General features: G+C 42.6%; 1 protein-coding gene and 1 long non-coding RNA gene across 2 annotated transcripts in view; one reads left to right on the forward strand and one right to left on the reverse strand.

Annotated features, from left to right (window-relative positions):
* DST (dystonin) overlaps positions 1–19,722 on the reverse strand; it is a 293,027-nt gene that overhangs the window by 259,667 nt on the left and 13,638 nt on the right. Inside the window, 2 exon segments of the mRNA XM_042829656.1 lie at positions 847–1,054; positions 16,831–17,019. Coding sequence (XP_042685590.1) covers positions 847–1,054; positions 16,831–17,019 — 397 coding nt within the window.
* LOC122166168 lies at positions 886–10,170 on the forward strand. The gene is made up of 3 exons (XR_006170691.1): positions 886–1,033; positions 6,501–6,638; positions 8,258–10,170. It is a non-coding gene; the product is annotated as an uncharacterized LOC122166168 (long non-coding RNA).

Raw genomic sequence — 19,722 nt, forward strand, 5'->3', positions numbered from 1 at the left:
GGGCGCCCCGCGGCCCCTCCGCCCGCTCCCTCCCTCCCGGGGGAGCAGCCCGCACCGCCGCCCTGCACCTGCCGGCCGCCCTACCTTTGTATCTCTCCAACACATCCTCGTAGGCTTGCAGGTACTCCTGCTCCTCGGCATAGAAGTACGCGCCAGGAGAGAGGTAGCCAGCCATGGCCGGGGGCCGCTAGCGCTGCCCACCGCCCCGCTCGTCTCCCGAAGGCAAGCAGCCTTGGGAACGGCCAAGAAGCGAAAAAAAAATAAAATTAAAGGGGCGAAAAAAAAAAAAGACTGCCTGCTGGAGGAGGGTGGGTGGAGGCGGCAGAGGAGGACGCTGCCGGCCTGGCCGAGGAAACGCCCATGCTCGGGTTTCAGCAGCCGCCCCTCGCAGCACGCAGGGGGCGGCCCCAGCCCGGCCACCTCCCGCCCGGCTCCGGCCCTCCGCTTCGGGGCGCGCCGCGAGCGCCGCCGCCGGCGCTTCTCAGTCCTCCCCCACCTTCCTCTGCCGCCGGCGAAGATCCGGCCCGCGGGGGGGCCCCGTAAGCAGGGAAAGAAGGAAGCGCCGGCGTCCCCCGGGAGCGCCGAGCCCCGCCGCATCCTCCCGACGCCCGTTCACGTACACGCTGCTCCCGAACCCCCGCCCGCCTTCTCACTGCCCGGGGGCTGTGGCCGCCCCGTCCACCGGGAGCCGCGATAACACCGCGACCCTCCCACGGCCCCTGCGGCTTCGCATCAAAGTTAAACGCGCGCACCTGCCCGCAGCCCGGCCCTCCCGCCCAGCCCGGCCGCAGCGCTTAGTCACCGCGCTCGGGAGGGCATCGCGCGTTGGCCCCATCCGCCCCTTACCGGCGATGCGCAGCACGGCCCGCTCGGCCGGGTCCAGCACGGAGCCACCGTGGATCTTCCTCTTGGAGCGTTCGTGCTTGGGCAGGTTCCAGGGCAGCGTGTCCCCCGGTGCCGGCGACCCCGTGCCCGACTTCTGGCTGAGGTCTTCCTCCTCGGAGAGATCGGCGGAGGACGACATGGAGCAGCGGTAGGACGCGGTGCCGGAGCTCTGCACGGGGAGACACAGACACACGGGGCCGTGGGTGCGCGGGAGGACGCGCGGGGGTCCCCGAGCCGGACGCGTGGCGTGGGAAAGCGTCCCTGAGGCGTGGGGTGGGGGGACGCAAAAACCGGGGCCGGGGAAGAGGAACGCCGCTCACCATCGCCGCGAAGGCACCGTCGGGCGATCCTCCGAACCCGGAGGCGGCCTTATGGGGTCTTGCTCGGAGGGATGGATGCCCGCGGCTCCGAGCCCTCCGCCCGCTGCTCCCACAATGAAGCCGGCGGTGACAACAAACCCTCCCGCTGCCAACCGCCGGCGTTTGGCTCCCCCGCCCGGGCGAGGGGCAGAGCTGCCGGCGCCGGTCCGAGAACGCGGCAGGAAAACGCCCGCCCGCCCCCGCAGGGCCGCCCGCACCGCACGGCCCCGACCCCGGCCGGGGGGTCCTTCGGGTCGGCCACGATGAGCACCGCCCGCACCGCGCTGAAGGCGGCAATTTTCCCCGGGAGTACTTTTGGAGATGTAAATAAGCGCGGTTGCAGTGCGGGGAGATGTTGCTGCCGTCCTCGCTGTCCTTTCCGAAGGGTGTGGAAGGAAGCGGAGATATCGGAATGATGAGGTTTGCACGGCAGAGCTGAGGATGAGGATGCAGCGCACCCTCACAGGTCACCAGGGCAGGAGGGAGGGCTGCTGGGGCCTCTCCTCTGTGCCTTCTCTCTGCCGAGATGTGATGCCTGCAGGGGATAGGCGACAGCGACACCTTCGATTTGGGATTAGAGATGGGCACTACCATGTTCTCCTTTTGAAAACGCAGCCAGATGTGGGCCTGGGTTCTGTATCTGGTTTTTAGGGCTATGCCAACCTCACCTGAGAGAGGCACACACTTTTGGGCACTTGGCAGCCCTCATCCAGGCCATGCAGGCTTCAGGCTGTTGGATAACAGAAGTGCCTATGTTTTAGGCCTGCTCAGGAGCGCTCTTATCTAGGATGTGCCTTGAAATCCATATGGCTCTGCTTACAGAAGAAATTTATGCTGTGAATGAGTTCTGATAAAATTCCTTGCTGTTGTCTGAACAGTTCTCTTATCGGCACTCATGGGATGGGCAAATGAGCCACTATTATTACATCAGGGGTATTTACCCTTTAAAAAACACATAGTTCAGAGAAACAGTGTGATGCACAATGTGCTACTCACAGAACTGCCAATAATATAAACGATCTGCTTAGCTCCCTTATTTAAAGAAGGAATCCCCCATGTAAATAAGGCCATCTCTTATTCCTGGACACTTTGCTGACCTTGTTCACTGCACTGCCAAGCCTCTTTTCTCCCTCCAGCACTGGATAGCCAAGTCCAGAGGGCAGGGAAGAAAGAAATGGATGCTTACAAGTAACTGACTGAATTCTTGATCGCTATATAGCAAAGAATAAACAGCATGAGGCAGCACGGGAGAATAGGGTTCCTGTGGCCTGTCCACAGCTCCACATTGTGCAACAACAGTGTTCTCTGCAATCCCAGCATCCTGCTTTGGACCTGTGCCTTCCATTGGTGCTCAGTGCTCCATGAGGACACGAATTTTGCCTTTCAGCATCTTCACCTTCTTCCTTCCTAGTTTGTAACAGGAAGACTGGAAGCAATACTTTGTTGATATTTATATAGCAACGGGAATATACAAAGTAGAATGGCAGTTGTTACTGAAGCTTTGACGAAAGAGATCTGAACCCTACGTTTACCTCTCAAAGTGCAATATAATTTTTATCCAGAAAGTTTCCCATTCCTCAAAGGAGCCCTTGGTAGCCTTTCTCACTGATTAAATAACTCGTTTCATAGCTGCTCTTACACTTAGAAACCAAAAGCATTGTCTGGTGATGATTCCCTGCACAACACTGAACAGGCCATGCGCTCTGTAGAGAGATCCATTCTAAGAACAAGGATGCCGTCCCTCTGACCACAGCACTGGGAGGTGAGTTCTGTGATGAGGTCCAGCTCCCACACTTTTGAGAAATTACATGGAACGGGCAGAAGTAGAACAGCCTTTGGCATCTGTGCATATTCCCATTAGCCATGCTCTTTTAAGTTGTCTTCCTTCATGCACGCACTAACAAAGCTCGTGATCTAGACCTACTTTGGTTTAAAATAAAAAATATGGAAAGCACCTCTATTGTTACACTGCTGTAAGCAAGTGGAAATTATACATACTGTACATAGTCCACTCAAACCTGGATCAGGCCCCTCCTTCCCTGCCTGCCCTGAGACACAGCGAGGGTCAGGGCTGATCCTCAGAGCAGGAAGATCCCAGCCCTGATGCTGCCGCTTACTCCGTGCCTCACTCCCATCGTGCATTCCTCCTGCTCCCTAGGCTGAGGACTCATCCATCGCCTCTGTGGTCGGACACAGCCGGGGAGAGCTGCTGGATTTGCATAGTATGTATGCCTAGAGCAGCTCGTGCACCGAAGCCTATTGGTGGCACATAAGCAAACCTGGGTTCAGTTCTGCCTGCATTAAAGCGTTAGTGCTGACGCACGGCTTCCCCGGCAGCGCCGCAGGGGGGTGCAAAGCGCCCGCAGCCAGCATCGCTCCCGGCGGCTGCGGCGGCCCAGAGAGCAGCGCGCATTGCTGTCGGTACCGCGCCGAGCCCTGCCGTCAGTGACACAGCAGTTGTCTGAGTCAGGCTCGCTGCTGCGCTGTAACTGCTAGCTAGTTTCCAGTAAGGAGGGGTGGGATTTCAAAGAAGCAACAGCACGCTTCTTGTAAGCGGGGTTTGGCGAAGGACCAAGTCATGATTCTCTCTCGAGGGGAGAAAAGAGGACTGTTTGTGGTAAGGAGGGCCCTACAGATGATAGGTGGAAAAAAGCGTAAGCTGACACGCAGCACCACACCTCCATCACATCAGGCACACCCAAACAGGATCTGATCCCGCCTGAACACTGCCGGGTTTTGCACTGTCATTCCTCAAGGGGAAAGATAAGCAGAGATTCACTTTGAACGTCATGGAATCATAGAACTGCTCAGGTTGGAAATACCTTAAAGATCATTGAGTCCAACCACAACCTTACCATACCACCCTAACAACTCTCCGCTAAATCATGTCCCTGAGCACCACATCCAAATGGTTTTTAAACACATCCAGGAATGGTGACTTAACCACCTCCTTAGGGAGCCTATTCCAGTGCTTAAAAACCCTTTCTGTAAAGAAGTTTTTCCTGATATCCAGCCTAAACTTACCCTGGCACAACTTGAGGCCATTTCCCCTCATCCTGTCACCTGTCACCAGGAAGAGATCAGCCCTGCTCTCGCTATAAAGCACCTTTCAGGTGTTAGAAGAAAGCAATAAGGTCTCCCCTCAGCCTCCTTTTTCCCAGACCAAACAGCCCCAGTTCCTTCAGTCTCTCCTCATAGGGCATATTCTCCAAGCCCTTCACAAGCCTTGTTGCCCTTCTTTGTCCCTGCTCCAGCACCTCCATGTGCCTTCTGTGCCCATGTGCCCAAAACCAAACACAGTACTTGAGGTGAGGCCTCACCAGTGCCAAGTACAGGGCCAGGATGACTTCCCTAGTGCTGCTCACCACACCATTCCTGATACAAGCCAGAATGCCATTGGCCTTCTTGGCCACCTGGGCACACTGCTGGCTCATATTCAGCCAAACATCAGCAGGCTCTGAACTGCCTGCCATGCAATCCAGGCAGCAGGAACAGCTGGGAGACTGAGACCAAATGATCATCACCTTGTAAAGTTCCCCATCTTGATGGCACTGGGGTTTGTGCTGTGCTACTGAATCATAATACAGAAGAATCTTCTCTTTGAGAAGAAATTCCATTGCAGTGGGTCCCTTAACTTTGCTTTTTGGAAGCTTTTGGGAAAGCTTCCCAAAAGCCTCGTTGCCTCATACTTCTAACTGAGATTAAACCATCAGTTTAGACACAAGTTCTTCATGTTTCATTCATACCGAAGTATTCCAGAGCTTATGGAATACATTTTCTTTTCTTTTGTGGTGTTCGTTGTGGATAATGAATAAACATGAGCAGATATAAAACACTGAATCGTGGTTTACTGAATGTGTTTCAACAAAATCCCTTATAATTTAGAATAATGTAGAGTATCATTTAGAGTACCAGTTGAATGTAACATGCTGTTTTCATCCCAGATTGAATGATATCAAAGTAGATAAAATTTTATAGTAAAACTACTTAATACATTTAAGACAAAATCTAGGGGCAATTGAATGTTCCCATTAGTAAATCTTTACCCCTTTAACCTGATTAGATGATAATGCAATGCAGAGTACAAAACACCCAATGTATGTAACCAGGCTGTGCAAGTCCCTGGGTCTGCGTGTTGTCAGAAAGCATCGAAATTCAAAACACACAGAAATAAAAGTGCAAATAAGGGCAATGCAAAAGCAACTCTGCTAAGCTGGGGGGGAGGGGGAAAGAAAAAAAAAAAAAAGAGTAAAAGAAAGGAAGAAAGAAGGAGGAAGAAGGAAGGAAGGAAGGAAAGAAAATCCACCAATGGAGACTCAGCTCTATTAAATGAGTATTTCTTCCTCTGGTTCTGTGCCAGTCATTTAAGAGCACATTCATACTTGAAAGTGCCTTCATTAACAGGATGTGTAAATGTAAGAGTAGAGTTTCTGGCTTTTTGTATAATGTTACAGAGCAGAAAGCCAGCAGGTAAATACTCTAAGTATGAAGCTCCTAAGCATCAAGAGTCTGTTTCTACATTAAACACCTTAGTGAACAGTTCTCATGAAGACTGTTTATTACTTTGTAAGGACAGTTTACATTGTCCATCTGTCTTTTTAATGGCAAGAGAGAAATAAGCATTCATTGTTTATTCCTGGGTGAGACATGAAACTACGCAGCATGTGTACCACTTCTCATGTCAGGCACCTACTGGTCTGACATGATCCCATCTTCTGTAACTTAAAAGAAAATAAATTAGTGAATATTACACCACAGAAAGCTTTTGTTTCATTTACTTCGGCTGCTGGTGATCTCTTTCAGGAGCAACAAGTTGAGAGATGGTCCACATTTATAATTCCCTGTTAACTGTCCGATGACAGTTTTCACAGGTCTCAGCCATTTTTTACCAATGGCAATGGGATAAGAGAAAAACAAGGCAGAAAACTTCCCTGCAGTTTAGAGTATATTGGTGTGTGAGGAACACCTGCTTGTAGGTTTTATTTTTCTTTCTTTTTCAAAGGAATAGGTTGGAAAGCAAGGCGTGCTTCATTTTGTGTAAGACCTGGACATAAGCAGGGCCAAATATATTCAGGCTAAAGTAGCCACATTGTGCCAAAGCTACCAGTTCTCCCAATGCACTGCTTAGTAAAACTGTACTAATTGTGATTCTCTCTGAACGTAACTTGCAAATGAATAAAATTAGATCAGCATGACAGCCCTGATATGTTCCATATTTAATCCATTCCTCTATTTCTCATCCATTTCTCTTTTCAGTTTTCCAATATGAATTGCAAGACTTAACCCTGAAGGAATGTACCTACATTTGTGGAAGCAAACAAAGTTACTGAAGATTTCTTAGAAGCGAAAATAAGAATTTCAGCTCTGAGCATCTGGGAAACTACAGTATGCAGAGTAAGTATTTTAGTTTAGCTCTATACTAAACCAATCAACAAGTGTTATTTCCATGATTTTTAAAAATTGGTGTTTCATAGATACTTATATGAGAAGTACCTAAAATGTCACAATTTCATAGCCTCAAAATTCCCAGTCTCATATGAATTATTTTTTGTAGAAGAAATGCATGTACCTCAGATGACTGCTTTATACAGCTGTTGCAAAAACCCTCTATTAACTAAAAATTAATTAATAAAAAATATTTTAGTTACAGTTATCTTGCATTTATTTAGATCCCCCTCATGTGCCAGACACAAAAGAGAATAATGCAACAGGTAGATTTAAGGTTTGAGGAGGGCACAGATGGTTTTATCTCCTTATTGAGAGCAGAAGGCAATCATGCAGCAGAGGAAGAATGTGGAATCAGAAATCATCTAGCTTCAAACACTTTTTACTGCCTTCTAAACTTCTCATTGTAGTTTTTATATATGTTTTAATAAAAAACAAATTTCTCAACCAGAAATTCTATATCAGAGTGTAAAAGAAAAGCAAGCTGAAGTATAAAATGGCTTTAGAATCTCTGATAAGCACAGATTACTTTCCAGAAAAAAAAAAAAAAAAAAAATTAAAACAAGGATTTAGAAGAAATTTAGAAGAAATGAAAATCTTAAATTGTGGTATTGATATCATAGTGTTAGTAACAAGTGTTAGCATTTTTGGCTGATACTTTACCCTCCTTTCACAATTAAACATTCATTTACTCTTTTCCAGCTGTTTCAATCCAGTGTTTTAAAACAAAGTTTCATAGCTTGACCAATTGACATTTAACCATTTAAAAAATGTAAGTTCTTACAATTACATAACACTAGTAATACTAGTGTTAGTTAGATAGTAATTAAGTTACCAAATTGTTTTCAGTTATAAAATCCATTTTTGGTTCCCTTATGTTTGGTTGAAAGTATTACCTGCACAAGCTTGAGTTTTCCTGAAAATGTTGAGACAAAGGCTGACTCAGAAGCCTGAGAGCAAAATGGATGACAATATCCAGTAGCTCTCTGTCAACACTAAGAATTAAAAAAATAAAATTGAGAGGATTCTAGGCTTTGAAACAGCTATTTTAAATCTGTAGCTGTATACAGGGCTTTTGTCATCTTTGTTAAAAGTTTGTCAACATTTGCCAGTGATAAGTCTTTGAGATATAAATATCATGTGCTATCCCTGGCACCGCAGAGTATAAAGTAGATCTCTTGAAAGCGTGGTTTTGATCTCACTGCTCTGACTACAGAGCTGCTGCAGAACCTACTGTTCTCTTGATTAGAAGTAATTTTCCTCTACTGGCACCTGAAATTTACACTTGGTCTTTAGTTTTTGAGATAACAGAATTCATTTGCTTAAATACTCCTTTTGCTTCCCTGATGCAAAGCCTGCATCATATTTCCTCTCAGCACTTTTTGGTTTTGCTGATCTGGTCAACTTCTCTTAATCTCTTATCTGCTCATCCCTGTCATCTAGTAGCCTTTCTCTGCAAAGTTAAATAGTTTAATTTATTCCTAGGCCTTAGGTGTTTACCAGTGTGATTTCACTGGATTTTTTTTCCAACAAGGCCACATTTGAACTTATAGCTAAAACCTTTGTAGGTTGGCACACACAAACCAAAGACTGTCAGAACTACAGCTGCCAGGCCACTGCTCCACCACCACAGACTGACCACGCAAACCCCATCCTCACAGCTCTTACCTCCCATCTGAGGACACCTATCATCCTCGCTGAGAAGCTGAACAGGATACTTCCAGCATGGAGATATGTAGAAAAGCTGATCTCTCTGCCTAGTAGTCACTTGCCACAGTTGCAGACTGATTGCAATGTGGGCAGGAAGCATGGAAAGCAAGGGCAGGCAGGCAGCAGACCTGATGGGCAGGAGAGAACTGTTTTTTTACATGCTCCTGGTGATTTGCTCGGCCGTGCTTAGCTAGGAAGAGGAAAAAGCCATATGATCTGAATGCAGAGAGGACAAACACCGGAACCAGGATGCTGAAGGAAAGGGCAGGAGAAATACAGCTGGACTGACAGCCTGAGGGACAAACACAGAGACTGGCTGAGCCCGGAAATACAATCTAGGGGCTGGAGCTGAAGAGAAAAAGCGTTTAAGGGCTCAACAGCCTGCATAAAGACTAGAGGATAAACAGAGCCACAGGACAACAGCTGGGACAAGTGACTGTGCTGGAAAGAGTGGACCAGGGGAGAATCAAGGATCTGATGAGCTGTTGTGAAACTGGTAGTGCCTCAGCAAAAGGCTCTGAATGGGGTTACGTGATGAACAAGGCAGACAGGAACTGAGGAGACAGTCTCCAAGAAGAGAGACAAACAGGAGCCAAGGAAGGTAAAAAGGGGGCCTCAGGGAGACACAGAAATTGAAGAGCTGGTTAGACAAGTACCTCTGAGCACCAATGTAACTGAGCCTGGGGCTGGATTCACAGGGATTGAGACACAGGAATGACACAAGGACTAACAGAGCAAGAGCAGGAGGGCTGGGGTCAGCAGAGGAGCAAGTGGTGGGAAGCATGGCTGAGCAGGCAGGAGAAAGGAGCCAGCAGCAGGATGGAGGAAGGCCAGGAGCAGGCTGGAAGGAATGGGCCAAAAGTAGTAAAGCTTAGGGAGAATGTGCACAAAAAAGCACATTCCCCTGGAGAGCCTGTAGGAAACTGCAGGGAACTCCACCAACAGCAAATATCTGAAAGTTCCTCTAGAAAATTAACTCTTCCCCTGTATTGTTGATTCTCATGGAGGAATACAAATACTGTCAGTCTCCGAGTTTCAATAGCAGAAATTTCTCTGGCATAGTTCAAGTGACAAAACCTGCTCGTGAGCCACACAACAGGGCTTTCTTTTTAAGTAAATTATTTTCAACAGTAAAATCTTTTAACACCAGGTTCCTGCTAAAGTACTGTTCTTAAGGTTGCAAAATCAAGCAGTCAGATGCTACTAAATCACTCAATCCCCTTAATTCAGCCTTTTTATTTCCACATCATGATGCAGTCATAACAATCTGGCCATACGCTATTGCGTCCACAATCTCTAGACCGTTTAGTGCAAGTGATGGGTGATATTCTCTCCATGAATAGCTGCTCAGTATTTAGTTTTGTCATATGCTTTTCAGTGGGCAGCCCCAGAACTTTTCTTTATGCTGCTGAAATAATGATGTGAAGAAAAAATTATTTTGCAGACTGTTTTGTGGCGCTCTTCACTACAGTGAATCTAACTGCGTGGTATCTGACTGCTTCACAATTAATGATGATCTTTTGAATTATACAGGGGACAAACTGAAACCAATAGATCAATTTTGGTACCTGAGGTCAAGCTAGGGACAGGGATCTCATTTTTAAGAGTTACTAGAATCATGCATTAGTAATACTCAGAGCATGGACACGTGGAGTTCCATGCTAAGTGGCAGTTTGAGAACTTTAATAAACTTAACTACATGCTGTAAGTCAGGCAACTGGAAAATGGAGGATAAAGTGTTTTAAGCCAGTTGATCGGCAAGTTCACAGTGACCTTGTGCCCATCATTCTTCAAGGCAGCACTCACTGCTTTTTATAGAAATAAAAGATCCTTTCTTCTCTTGCAATCTCCTGTTTTATTCATTTACACACTCTACAACTTCTGCAGTAAGACTCCCACACATAAGAGTCATCTCAAGAGCACTTCCATCCTACAATGGATGTACAGAGTACATCCTGAAATAAAGAGTGTGCCAGCATACATTTACAGTCTATATGGCAATGTAGATGCATAGTCAACTGAAGTAAAGCTGCACATGTAACATTAATTCCAGCATTTCCTAACATTTGAATACCTGCCTTTGTCAGCCTGTTCTTTTAAAGTAATACCCAGGTGCAATGCTCTATATAAATACTAATGGATAATGGAGTCCCTTGCTATATAAAGATGTACTGTTTATGTGCTACAGTAGGATGTTATACAATACAACTCTGAAGACTGACTCCTGAGGAAGAGGAAACATCTGCATTTAGAATATAATTACTAGGCATCTGAGAGACAATTAGTGGTCATTTTAAGCTGTGCAAACAACACCACTGCAACAGAATCATAGCTGATTAATGATGTTTTAACCTGCCTTCTGCTACTGTACAGAAAATCACTAGAAAAACAATAATCATTTTAAATCTCAAATCAAGTTCTTAGCACTTTATTGTTGTATTTTAATAAAAAAATATTTTTAAATTTGTAAAGACATCACCTCTATGACCTACAAGTAAGAAACCCTCAAGAAATCTCTTCAAAGTCCTAAACTACCTAGGAGCTGGGCAACAGGAACAGAAGAAATGGGCAACTTCTAGCACGCAACAGATGAGCTGCAGGGTGAAGCTAAAAGGAAGTCAGGAGCAAGCAACAAGGGAGGAGGTCACAGAAACTAACAGAAAAGTGGGAAAGAGTCTTTGTGCAAAACTGCTTTAAAAGGGTTTATGAGGGGATTTATCTGCTTTAAGAAAAACAGTGAAACATAGAAGTCCAAGAAACAGGTGCAAACAGTCCCTTGGTAGGCATGTGTGTGTCTGGAAAGGGAGAGAGACCTTTAAAGTCAACCTAATGTCCACTGAAGGCTCTCATTTATTTTGAAGGCAACAAATGCAACTTACACACTTACAACAGGCACCTAGAGATATTTTTCAAGATGCTAAGATGCTTCAAACTTGTTAAAATTTTTATAAGTTAATCACTTAATAAACCCTCTCCAGTTCTTCTTAAAATCAATATCAATATTCTTTAGATACTGAAGCAAAAACTGTACACACAGTTTCCCTTTTTTTATGTTCATTCACATGTTCTTTGCATTCATGCGTTCCCTGCATTTCTTCACTGTGGCTGTATTCATCCTGAGAGTGAATGTGTGCTTCATGTGCTCAAAGATTTGTCACACGTTCTGAGAGCATTAATAGAATGTTAAAAAAATGCTGAAGACGAAAGAAGAGTTGGTTGTGCTTTGCCATATCTGCTTCTAAATGTGATTCGCAAGAGACGCAACCCAACCCATGGAGATGTCTCCAAAAGAAAGCTATGAATGTAACCTGTAGATTAAATAGCTAATAGTTGGAATTAACCAGATCTTGTGCAATGTGATGAGTAATTTTTGTATGTCATCTCAATGGGGTCACTCAAAATATCAAGTAAAGTACATCTTGATATTGGAAAAACAGTAAATAGCATCAGATTAAGAAAAAAAATGGAAATTATGTAATGAGACTTTAAAAAAAAACACTTAAAAAGGCCTTCAAAATAATTTTTTCACAGGAAATACTTCATGTGAAGTAACACAAGTGTCAACTAATACCTAGACCTCTGTTACTGATCTGGTATCAAACATTTTTAAAATAATATATTTTTCTTCTGGAATTGTAATAGTTTCTTTTTTTTCCCCCCTCATAAATAAAGGTTTAAATACATAAAAGCAAAAACCAGGATAGCTGAATAATACTGGATGGTGTGGCTCATGGTCTTAAATGCATTATAAACTGATTAACTTTGCTTTCCAGTCTGCGTCATCGGACTCTTTACAGTGTAAGCTTCACCTCAGTCTCGGGAGTCTCAGTGGAGCCAAATGAGGCTGCTTACATCAGTAGACTTTTAACACATGCACCTGAAAGTGAAGGAACAGGGCTTACTTACAGCCTCTGTAGTCTCACCTGCCACTTGAAGAGATGCTGCCACGACAAATGCAAGTGTAAATTTTGATAGGCATCATCTTAAATAACCTGGGTGCTCGAATGAGTCAGGTGATTCAGAAGCACTTCAAATGGTTTAACAATGAAGATATCAAAAGGTGCTGCTTTGAGAGCATCTCCTTTCAGCTATGCATTTAAACGCACAGGATAGAACTGTCAGAATTGTATGCCTAACTGAGTCCACAGCACAGAAGCTAGGCACATCTACACTAACTCAAGGTTATCACCTGGTTCCAGGCCATCACAGACAAACAAACTTAATAATTTACAGAGTGGTATATAATCTTGCTTTAGATTAGACCACAATGAAAAACACAGATAATATTTGCAAAACACTTGCAATAAAAGTCTTCCATTTGCACAGTTTAAAACTCGCCCTGGAGAAATCTCTCTTGACAGCAGCAAACTCATAAAAGGCTCCTTTTTGCAAAAAATTCCCTTTTGCAGAAAATTGAACTACTATTCAGAATGAGCCATCTGATTCTTGAAAGGAGATACATAGGGCTCCTTTGACTTGTGTGAAGTCATGCTAATTTAAAGAACACAGTCCTGCTTCTCAGAGGTTCTCCATTGTGTTCAAAAATTCAAAGCACACTTTGGTAATAGGTATCCATGCTCTTGGTGTGAAGAGGGCCTTGAACTGTGACTGTACAGAACAGCTCAAATAACACAACTACCAATGAGAAGACCTACAGGGCACAATATTGAACATTGTCATAAAAGAGGTAAACTGCACAATATTATGCTGATGTTTCACTGCAAGAGGATGAATAAAATCAAGTGTTAAAGGATATTAACTATTTCTTGTAAAGATCAGCATTAAGACGAAGTGTACGAAAGTATTAAAATCAGAAGAAACTGATGTTCTATTTCTGCAAACATCTGCTCATGGAGATTTTCAAAGAGAAAACTATTCAGGAATGTTATTCCCAAACATACACCTAATTTAGTTTTGACATGATACTCGAAAGATCTCAGTTTACTATGAAGTGAGTGAGAAATAAGCCAAGCAAATGGAGATAATTTTGGGTATGTCCAGGAAAATGAAAAAAACATATTTACATGCAATAATGTCAACTAAATACAAGATGAGCCAAAGCAGCAGGAAGCTTAGCATTTAAAATTCAAATAAAAATTTTAAAGAAATACGTGAAAAGTGTTTATTATGTTATTATAAGTGTTATTGTATCTTAATTGAGTGGCAACACAGGCTAACATACGTTAGGGCTGGTTAAACAAAAATTTTCTGGAGCAAGGAAGTTTTCCACAAGGCTGTTTCATAATTGCTTTGGAAATACCTCTTATCAGAATACAGGAACAACAACAAAACACAGAATTAATCAAAAAGCAATGAAAATAATCATATAGAGAAATCTTTTATGAGCAGAAATTATATCTTCTAGTTAGCAGACATCATTTTTTCAAGCAATGACTAAGCAGGATATGGCCAGAACTGCCTATGAATACTTCCACGGTGAAAACATCAAGGCAATAGATGATTTATTTTTAGTGCCTCAAGTGAGCAGAACTAAGAATAACAGGAAAAAATAATGAAAAATGATGGAGAATTATGCAGACTAACAAGCATTTCTGGCACTAAGTCATGTAAAACTGTATGAAGCCAAGGGCCAAAAGTATCATATTTGAGATGTCAAGACTGAGCAGAGCAAAGCTGCACCAAAGTGAAGGATGGATGACTTTGTGGTTCTGAGGAACTTTGCAACACTGCAATGATTTGTCATGGCATGAACCTTACGCATGCTGTCACCATGACATCAATAATACATTGAGAATAACTTAGAATGTCCATAAGGAATGAAATTGGTGACTCATGTTTTCTGGATTGTAGTGTAATAACAATAATGATACTTTTTTTTTAATAATGTGAGTTCATCAAGGCTTTAGAACAAAAGACTATCAAAAGAACTATACAAAATTGCATAGGAGATACACAGCAAAAGTAATTTCAAGATACCGACACAATGGTGACAGCTTTGAGAGAAGTTCACACTAAGCCTAGGATTTATTACTGTTTCAATGGTAAGACTTGTCAAACACGAGCAGATCTGTGAAATGCAGTGAAACTGAAGTTGCACAGTAACTGTGCCGGTTTCTTGTTCTTGCATTATTTATTTTCGCTGATCCTAAAGTCTCTGACATGCTCCTAACTTAAGGGAAAAATAGAACTCTATTAGCTTCACTAAAGCATTCTTCAAAGCCTATTTTGTTGCTCACAGAATTTCCACAGTTTTAGTTCTTTAATTCAGTACCACCTTTCTTAATCTCCATGATGATAACAGTTGGTAATATCCTCAGCAACTACAGATGAACCTACTTTCATCATAGGTCTACCAGAGAAGAAAATGAGACTACATATTGAGTAATGTGTTTGGTTTTGGACCCCTTACTACAAGGAAGATATTAAGGCCCTGCCAAAGAAGGGCAATGAAGCTGTGAAGGATATGGAGTACAAGTCTTACGGGGAACAGCTAAGGGAACTGAGGCTTAGTCTGGGGAAGAGGAGGCTGAGGGGAAACTATCATGCTCTATTTTTGCTTGAATTGGAGGCTATGGAAAGATAGGGGGTCGGCCTTCTTTCCTAGGTGAGTAGCAATAGGACTAGAGATAATAGCCTCAAATTGCACCAGGGGAGGTTCAGGTTGGACATTAGGAAAAACGTTCTTGGAAAGAGTAGTGAAATACTGGAACATTCTGCCCAAAGAGGTGGTAGAGTCACCATCTGTAACAGCAGCAGTACCAGCACAATGAGAAAGTGTTAACAAGAAAAGGAGGATGCTCACCCATCTCCAAAGATCTAGGCTCATAAAAAGACTCCACAAAAGAGAGATCACCAGGAAGAGTAGCGACCTCAGTGGTATTCAGCCCTTAAATGGGGTCTGAGCCTGGCTCCACCCCTTCGATTGCACAGGTGAATTACCTTCACCTGCCCTTCCAGGGCTGTGGGGTCTTTTCCCCAGGTGCTCAATCAGTGGTTCAGGCTGTGACTGAACCATACTCCATCCCTGAAGGTGTTCAAGGAAAGTGTAGATGTAGCACTGAGGGATGTGGTTTAGTGGGCATAGTGATAGGTTGATGGGCAGACAAGATGATCTTAGTGGTTTTTTCCAACCTTTATGATTCTGTGAATATTAAGAACAAACAAATAAGAAAGGGAATTAAAAAAAAATAGATTCTGGAATGGAAAATAATACAGGAGGTCAAAGAGGAGAAAGAGGGAGAATAAAGTGGGCAAAGGATAAGAAGCAAGTAAAAAACAGACAAGACCAGGTTTAAAGATAGCGACCTTACAAGAATAATGGAGTCAGATGAAGTAGCCTGAAGAGCAAGGTAAGATGGGAGCGAAAGGAACAGGGTAGGGAGGAAAAAGTTTTAAAAAGATAAGATACATCAATCAGATCAAACTAAGCAATAGGAACAGCAGCAGAGTAAAACAACAGAGAAGTAGAAACAGGAGAGAACAGAGGAAACTGGGAAGCAGTGAACTGAAAGCAGAGAAACTAAGTATGCTGGGTAATAGGTAAAACTTGTGGCTGGTGCTGGCAAATTCGGCCTTCCTTTCTGTGCAGAAGTTTCTTGCTCTCAGGCTGTACACTTCCACCAAAGAATGCTCTTTTTCAAATTAACTACAGAGCTTCCTGGTAATTCTTGGTAATGCATTAACAGGAATCCTAGAATGTTCAGTTTGGATGGAGGAACCTTGAGACAATCTTTAATTGGGTATGCTGAATGGTTACCTTTTTAATAATGCTGTCTTACTGGAAGTAGTTCAAGCCTCTTAACACAGGTGCAGATAGGTTAGTCAACAAACGCATCAAAAAGGTGAATTCTTATTAAAAAGAGAAATGCATGATGTCTGCAGGACATATAATTATTTTTACACACATTCACATTTGGAATTGTCATATTTCCTCCCTAAAAGTAGGATATCAAAGTTAAAAGAACTACGTATAGATCAAGCTGAAGAGCAAAGAGCAATAAGATTCTATGCAAAATTGAGCAGAAGTATTATAAATACTGTATAAAGCAGAAGAGACCTCAAAAATTGTATGCAGTAATGAGGTTTAATATAAATTTGGTTCAGTACATAGATTCTCTGATAAATTTAGTGAGGAATTTCAATAATATCTGATCTCAGTTTCAATTATATGCTATAAAAATCTGTTAAATAATATCAGTATAAAACTATCAAATAAAATATGTGATGATTAACTATTTGCTGAATATTAAATCAAAATTCAAAAAAACCCTCTTCAGAATTGTATTTTTTGAAATTATGAATCAGCATTAGGTGAACTCTTACACTGTTGCATGTGGAGTCACTGAATGTGAGAACTGAAAAGATCTTTAAAATTGAGGGACAGAATACAGGTGGCCCAAAATTCAGAATCATATTACATGCCCCTTAGTGTACTTTCAGTGCCACTTATCTCTATGGGTAGAACACTTACTGGTTTTCGAGTTGGTGTAACTTGAACAGAATGATAAAATTCTGGTTGCACTCGGCTGCTTTTCTTGATTTTCCTTCTTCTTACAGAGGTTTCCTGCTCGCTTAGATGGTGAGCTTCTACTAAAGGCTGTGTTTCCTCAAGGCGAGGTGCTACACGTCTTCTGGCATGACGAGGACTTGATCTAAAGCCCTGCCACAGAAAAAACAACCATCGTGTTTAACATCTCCTACAGTAGAGCCACATAACAACAGAGAAATCACACGAGATCTTAACAAGGACAACACTGAGGTACAAGCATGCTCATTTTAAATTAATATAACATCCATATACACTGCATATAACAATAAAAGGATGTTGCCATGTGCTGTGAATGTCACATTTGTTTCATATATTTCATATTACGTATGTTATTGATTCAGCTAGCAGTGATAACTCCTGTTGCTTTTCTTTATGAGCCCACATTAATTCTAAGTAAATAACTATAATTTAAAATTTATAATTAAATGTTCCAAGTTTTCTCATGGCCTTGTGAGAAATTGCTTTAGGGAGTGTGAGCAGAAAATACACTTTTTTTTTTTTCCTGAATGGAAGTGAAGAAAAAATTGGTAGCTAGCAACACAATGACCTTGTGTAACTGTTCTTGTTAAGAGTTCTGATGCTGCTAGATCTAGGACCTTACCATTTGGAACAGAAGAGTTATGAAAGATAGCTGTCTTTTGCTTATTATCTGGGAAATACATGCATATTTGGCCAAAATAGTAAGTTTAGGAAAAGATTCACAAATGCTTCACAGAGGTTTGCTGTGAAAATTTCTGAACATCAATCAGACTGTCTTACAGCCTTACAACAATTTCATTTATTTGATGGTAACAGATATAATACTAGCCCTATATTGCTACTCACAGAAGTTTATACAGAGCACTCTAATATTTTCCTGGGTTCCCTCAACACCAATCATCATGAATGTGCAGGAGCCTGCCACCTGACCAGGCAGAAAATCAGTTTCATTTCCTTGGTCCCACCAAGGGACCAAGAACAAATGGGCCAGATCTATGTCCTTAGTGACAGTCTGGAGTTTATGGACTTCATTCCCTTTCAAAACAAGGAATAGATACAACAAATTTCTGATTTTCTACCTTATTTTTCCTTTCAGTGAAATGTTTCTATCAATGCCCTTATTCAACAAATCCAGCACTCAGAAATAACCTGTTCGTATAGAGAGTAGAGCTTCTACAAATTAGGATTTTAGTTAAAACTGCAGCAATCCATGCTGTGAGCCTCAGTGTCCTGAGCTCCTGTCAGTTGAAAACTAGTGGGAACAATAAATCTCCTTACAAACTTGCTGTTCTTTCTTGCCCTCTACTTTTTGCTTTTAAATTACAAATCCAGTACAGAAAAGTTATGCTAAAATGTTATGTTTGTGGACAGAGGTAATCAAAAGTCAACTGGGTGGCTTTTTGTGCAAATTGGATTGATTCCTCTAATGTGCATGCCACTGCAAGGGAAGAGACCTGCAGTCTATTCTGGGCACTATGCATGGACAGTTATTTTAGCTCTTTAAGGAAATGCTCCTGATGCCAAAACACACAAACATAACACACAAAATATTTACATACACATGCTGGTAATTACAACAGACATATCTTGCGTGCAACATGATGTGAAAAGGCTGAATTGCCAAAATCAGCACTTGGGTAAACCTAACTTCTTGTAGCAACCTTCAATTGCTGGACAGGAATGGACCCCAGCCCTACTTAGACCATGGAGGAGGTTGAGTTTGTACATGTGCTGCATCAGGACTGTGAAGTATATATGACAAAGATGCAGCCCAAATTTCCTGAATCCTTATTTATGATCTGTCCTACACTACTGAAGCAAAAGAGTTGTTCAGGCTACATGCAGGAGCTGACTTTGATTCCCTGTATCTTTAATATACAAGCGTATTTCTGCACATCAACCAAGACACGCAGCAGGGAAGCTACTGCAGCCAATAGACCTACATCGATTTAGGAAGGCCTCTAAACATTCCAATACATAAATCTATGAGACGTTCCATCATGCTATTGCAATGGGAGAAGCTTTTGCCCCATTTTCTCTGCACACTGCAGTTAACATATTTGCAGTGTATCATCCATCATGATACTAAGGCCAGTCAGGATAACAGGACAAAAATACAACACAAGGAGCCCACCATCACAGAGCTTACTTGTACAGTTTATTTATTTATTTATTTATTTATTTATTTATTTGCAAAAAATAGTAGTGTGCACTGGGGATTATTCCACAATAAAAAAAAATACTCTTTAAGAGACCAAAATACTCTGCAAAACTGTTTTGATTTTCTAAATGTAAAACAGATTATGATTCATTCACAGATAATGGCCACTGGGGCTGTGTCAGGGGAGGGTCAGGCTATATACACCACACTTGAGTTGCTCCCTTACCACACTCCCATCCTGCTAGCAAGATAAAACTCTTTGGGAAAGTATGTTTATGTAACAGAAGATTTTGGTAGAAGCTAAGCAGCTCTAAAAGTGCTTACAGATGCATGCCAAATACGGTTTTAAGTATGTGGGTCTCCCACTGAATGACTTCCCCTCAAAATACTTCAAGATACACTAATTGAGTATTATGCTTCAATACTAAAAAGTCACTCGTGATTTCCAGAAAGGTCTGTTTATGCACAGCACATCTCCTTTGTATTTGGCATATTTTTTTTTCTCTTTTGCTAGCAAGAAAATGAAATCTTTATCTCTTTAAGAGCTCATCTGCTACTGCTGCTGAAGCTTATTCTTCACTTGAAGTCATAATCTGTCTGCATTGGCGTGAGTGGTTACTCTGGAGAGGATTATAATGCGATGAAGGCAGAGGATCATGATTTCAGGTGGAAAA

This window comes from Centrocercus urophasianus, unplaced genomic scaffold (genome assembly GCF_019232065.1).
Source record: "Centrocercus urophasianus isolate 14NV4802_14NV808 unplaced genomic scaffold, USGS_Curo_1.0 seq_10, whole genome shotgun sequence".
In the NCBI taxonomy this organism is placed as follows: Eukaryota; Metazoa; Chordata; class Aves; order Galliformes; family Phasianidae; genus Centrocercus; species Centrocercus urophasianus.